Source organism: Melampsora larici-populina, assembly GCF_000204055.1.
Source record: "Melampsora larici-populina 98AG31 unplaced genomic scaffold MELLAscaffold_73, whole genome shotgun sequence".
NCBI classification, from domain to species: domain Eukaryota; kingdom Fungi; phylum Basidiomycota; class Pucciniomycetes; order Pucciniales; family Melampsoraceae; genus Melampsora; species Melampsora laricis-populina.
The window spans coordinates 273,202-278,503 of NW_006768837.1; the positions used below are offsets into that span (position 1 = coordinate 273,202).

Consider the following 5,302-nt stretch of genomic DNA (forward strand, 5'->3'; position numbering starts at 1 on the left):
TTCAAAAGACGGTCTTTCATACTCCAAACCTTTCCCTCGTTTTCTCATCTATATTCCTTTCTTTTTCTGATTGACAAGCGATCCAAATTGCTGCTTGATCATTTCTTTCCCGCGCGAATCTTTTCTTATAGTGATCAAATTTTCCTACGCGATTCTTGGGACCTTCATTTCATTTTACTTAGTCCTTTCGCTTCATCTCGCTGGTTCTTGCCTCGCCTTTTACCCGGCTCTATCTTGAAGTTTGTCTCGAAATGCCTGCTCCTGTTCAATCTCAGCCAATTGGCAAGGTGAGTCCAGGATCGAGTACTCTGCAATTTTCATCCACTGACTATGCTGATTATTTGTTGTAGGCACCTAGGGCTCGTCGAACGAGGGCCCAAATCGAAGCTGACCTGATCGCGTCTGGCCTGCCGGTGGCCTTGAAACCTACTGCTGCTGCCGTCAAGCGTTCAAGATTAGCAGCAGTTGCACGTGCTCGAAGTGTTTCCTTGGCGCCTTCTTCGAAAAACTCTAGGGATAGCCCGACTTTGGATCGCATCGATTACCAAATTATCATCACATACCTTTTGAAACCAACGATCCGCAATGCTCTCTTTGGCGGTGGCAGTCAAACCAAGGTATCTGGCATGCCAATGAACCCAAGGTCTTTGTTGAATCCTTTGGCGATGGAAATCAACCACGACTACAACATGCGACACAATACGACCCACATGCGTTTGACCGGCCGGATTCTTCACTTGCGTATCAAACGCTACCGCTCTAAATACCACGCTGCAAAAGCTTTCAGCCTCAAGACCGGCAGTGGCCTTTCGGCCAAGAATTGTGCCGATGGTATTACCTCAATGAGCGACCTCCTCGACTCGATGTGTCCCCTTTTCAAAGAAATGGATGTCCTTTTTCGCGACAAAGGCAACGTCACGCCTTTTGGTATCTTCGATACCGGTGCGGGGCCTGAGGATGATATTGAGGAGGACACCAATGATGATGGCATTACCGATAACGATGGCATCCCTCTGAAGGTTCAGGACGCTGATGGCATCGCTGCGAAGGTCCAGGAATCTGGTGGCATGGCTGCGAAGGTTCAGGACTCTGTCGATACAGACGATGACACTAGTGACGGTCATGATCACAGTGCTGAAAATCAGCAAGGTGAGCAAGGTACAAAGGATTGTACGGATTAACGTAACTTATTGCTGATATTGTTTCTATTTGCGGCTGGAGCCCCCTTTTTGCAAAGTCCAGCTCAAATATACGATGATATCTTCGAATCGGATCAGGAGCCGATTTTTCGCGAGGCCCATTTGGACGCCCAAGCATCTACGTCCGCCGAAGCTGCCAAGGCAACACCCATACCTCATTCGAAACCACCCATCCTTGACGATGACCCACGGCCATCATCCGTGAAAACCTCTGCCTCTGGACCCTGCGTTGCCAAGTCGAGCCGTTCCATTTTGAATACGCTCGCGCTTGGCAAGCAGCGCAAGCCTCCAAAGAAACGCCGCTCGAAATCGCACACTCTAACTCCTGAAGAACGCGCCCTAGATTCTTCTGAAGACGAGGCCGATGTTACTACCACCACTGCGACGACTCTGGCAACGACGGTGACTGAGATCAAAAGGGGAGGAACACGACCGGCACTTGCTCGCCGAGGCTTGGAATCATTGCCCTCGATTGACCCCTCCCAAGTTCACAGTAAGGACAACAAACACGCGCTTGCAAATGTCATTCAACAAGGCAACGAGGCGAAGCTGTTGATGATAACCCAAGCTAACACAATGCGACAACAGGTTGAGTCGAACCGCCTTCAAGCAGAATTGGACTCTTGCAATTCTGACCTCAGCTGGGCAAAGGAGAAGTATTTTATGGATTGTGAGGAACAACGAAATGTTGAATTACGTTGGTTGGCACTTGAGTCACAAAAGGAGCGCAAGGCTTTCTGCGAAAGATTGGTCTTGGAAGGCAAGAGCCCTCAGGAACTTGAAGCTTTCCTCAGGGTCGTATATCCATCTGAGGATCCTATGTCAGTCGATAAGTAAGTGTGATTCATTGTATGGTTGCGCTTGATTTGTATTTGAATCTGATCATTCATCATTGTATATTGTTAGGTAATCGATAGGAAATCGATGTTGTTCTTTACAATTGTTTTTCCTTTGTCTCGATTGCCTCCTCTCAGTGTCAAACCAAACAAGTTTGTAATTTGTCTTGGTTTCTAACCAAACCAATTTGTATTTTTCCTTGGTTTCATGTTTCTTTGTTTTGTATTTTTTCTTGGTTTCATGTTTCTTCGTCTCGCTTTCTGTCGGTGTCGAACAAAAGAAGTTTCAAGTTTTTGTTTAAGTTTTTGTTTGTTTCCTCATGTGTTTGGTTCAATGTCTTCAGTTGCAATTTGACAAAATGTTTCTTGTCATAAATCCTTACATGCCAAAAGAGAAGATAAGAAAGAACGAAAGCGCCATTCTTTCAAGATGACCACTGCTCCCTATTTGTCCTTAGAATCATGCGTCATTCTTTCAACATGACCTCTGCTCCTTAGAGTTGCCACTGTAGTTTTGCAATTCTCTAGACTTCTGTAGTTTGCAAATTCTCTAGACTTTGTCCTTGGAATGATATTTAGACTTAAGAGTTTTCAAATGGGTAACCCACATTCAAGCATTTGGACAGCGAAAAAATAGACTTTGGATTGCGCCATCCACAGACCAGAGCTTGGAAAAACAAAACATGACAACCATAGTAAGAAACCGATCAGACAACCAAATAAGGAATACAAAAATTCGATAAACAGATAATAAGACTATATAAATGAGATAATAAAACTACCGAAGAAGATAATCAAACTTGAAATAAAAACTTGACACGCTCAGGTTCAACTTAAGGAGACACAAAACAAAGTGGCCAAATGAAAGTAAAATAAGAAGATTTCAAGAATCAACAATGAACAATTGGAAGGACCCCGCTCTCCCAGTTGTAGGCAACCACGAGGTCACGTACCATTTCCCGCGTCGCTCGGCCTCTTTCAATCACCTCGAAGTCTGCGACCTGAACTGCTTGTAATCGCCCCGCCTCGCCCGGTTCAATCAATAAGCGATCGAATTCTTCCTCGTTCCAACTGTTCCCAAGGTCGGCGAGCATGTTATGTAATATCATGCAGACACGAAACCACCTGAGGATGTGGAACATGTCCTCGCGACTGTTCAATCCCAATCGTAGCCCTTGCAGTGAGGCCCAACGCGACTTGAGGATGCCAATGCAATGTTCGTTTCGTACTTGAGCTTTGGCCACACACCAATTGAACTCCTTGTTTCTGTCCACCTCAGCAGCCTGGCCCTTGTAGGAAGGAACCACGTTTTCGGATGGGATGTAAGCAGAGTCGGCCAGTATATATTCTCCTGTGAAAGAACCAAATAAGCTACGTCACCACGAATGATATGAAGATATAGACGTACCTTGGTTGAAATATTTCTTAGGATCATTGGCAATCTCAGCTTTTGAGTATACCGTGCTGTCGCAACATGATCCCGGCCATCCTCCGTAAGCGTATATGATACGCCGATCGCAGTCACATATTATCTGTACGTTGATTGAGTAGCGATGTTTTCGATCAAAGAAAACCTTGCCATCTCTTCCAGGTCGCTGAAAAACTGGGATAGTTGTCCCGTCTACAAAGCCAACGCAACCTGGGAAGCCGTCTCTTTCCAACACTTGAGATATTGCCTGGCGTCTATGTTCGTGTGCCCAAGCGAGGTAGTGGGCGCCGACATCCAGAATCGCCGAAATCACACGCCGAGTACAATTAATCACTGAACCTTGTCCTACTTTGTAGTTACGCGCAAACCTGCCCACGGAGGCACCGTTTCCGTTGCTACCGAGTCTTTCCAGGGTGATGGCGAGCTGCTTTTCGACCGGAGGCTGAGGGTTGTTACTGGATGAGACAAAGATTGGGTGATTACTGATAATACACAGCAGGGCGTTGAATCCCTCCGGCGTCGTACGCATCGCCTGTCTGAAATCAGTCCTTCGGCTTCGTAGCATATCTCGCAGGTCAAAAGAGGTCGGCGGAAGCATGCGTAGACGTTCATTAAGGTAGCGTCGCGCAAGGACATGTCCCAGAAGAGCGCCCCACTGTTCTTCGAGATCAAAGACAGCATCATAAATTTGAGCCATTTCCGGATCGTCGTTGAATAGGAGCTCGCCTTCGGTCGGGTTGTTGATATCTTCTTCTAGTCAAATGTCAGAGTCCAGGTGTGCAACCACACATAGGTTAGTGAGGTCGCGTATCACTAACACTCTTTCAGATACACGGGGCATGTTGGAAAGACAAAACTGGAATGAACTTTGATGAAATAAGGGTAAAGATTGCAAGAAAATCGATGAAGACCTGGAGATGAGTTCCTTTGGGATTAAGCTCGAGGAAGAAGGTGGTAATTTGTGTGGGTAATTTCTCTTCAGGTATTGTGGACCGCTCATGATGCGAGATCATCAAACTTGGTGGTCGATCAGGTCTTTTGGCAAACGAAGGTGATCGAAAAAAAAAACAATCGAAAAAAAAAGATGTTGGGAGAAGGTGTACCTGGATTTACAAAACTTAAAACCGTAAATTTAGGGTGCTTGTCACTTAGCAATCAGGGTTTTTAAGGACCGCACAACCCTAAAAACACTGATCGCGACGGGGTGTCCAGGTGGATCGCGTGGCTGAACTTGAACCGCCCTAATATAACATGCATATAAACAATCTTGTACAGTCAATTTCATAAAGGTTGAAATCGAGTCGTTTTGAAAATCGAGACGTGGTCCGTGCGCCACCTGTGACAGGTGTCGGATATGCATACAAACATGCTAATCTGCACAGCATAGCCACCCAACTCTCAAAAGCCTTCTGGCACAGTCGGATTGACGCCCTTTCCTCGGGTTGGAATCTCTTGGTATTGTCACATATTTTTGGGTTCAAGCCCCAATGGCTTTCTTTCAACTTCACATTTTTTGACAAGTTTTTCCCTTTTTTATTTGCTCGGTGTCATGAACTAAAAAAAATGGAACAAACTACGCTATTTTTGTTTGTGCGCATTTGCTGCCATTATTGATTATAGACCAAAACAGTGGCAAAAAAGGGGGGGACAGCGAGTCGAACATGGTATTTAATATCCACATCGCTCCAACATACCGTGGCTCCACACCGCTGTGCCACAAGAGACTGAGAGCTGAAAAGTTTTCAAAGGTTTCGATGCTGTATGTTGTTCGATCTCGCAGGTAATTTTGCTACCTGTCACAGGTGGCGCACGGACCACCTCTTGATTTTCAAAACGAC

At 45.8% G+C, this 5,302-nt stretch overlaps 1 protein-coding gene across 1 annotated transcript; it reads left to right on the forward strand.

The window, feature by feature from the left end:
* Positions 1-251: 251 nt before the first annotated feature.
* On the forward strand, positions 252-2,672 carry MELLADRAFT_112898 (uncharacterized protein; the record flags this gene model as incomplete). Its single annotated transcript, XM_007417472.1, has 4 exons — positions 252-287; positions 1,020-1,149; positions 1,222-1,601; positions 2,574-2,672. The coding sequence occupies 4 exons, from the start codon at positions 252-254 to the stop codon at positions 2,670-2,672; spliced, it is 645 nt and encodes a 214-aa protein (XP_007417534.1).
* Positions 2,673-5,302: the final 2,630 nt, after the last annotated feature.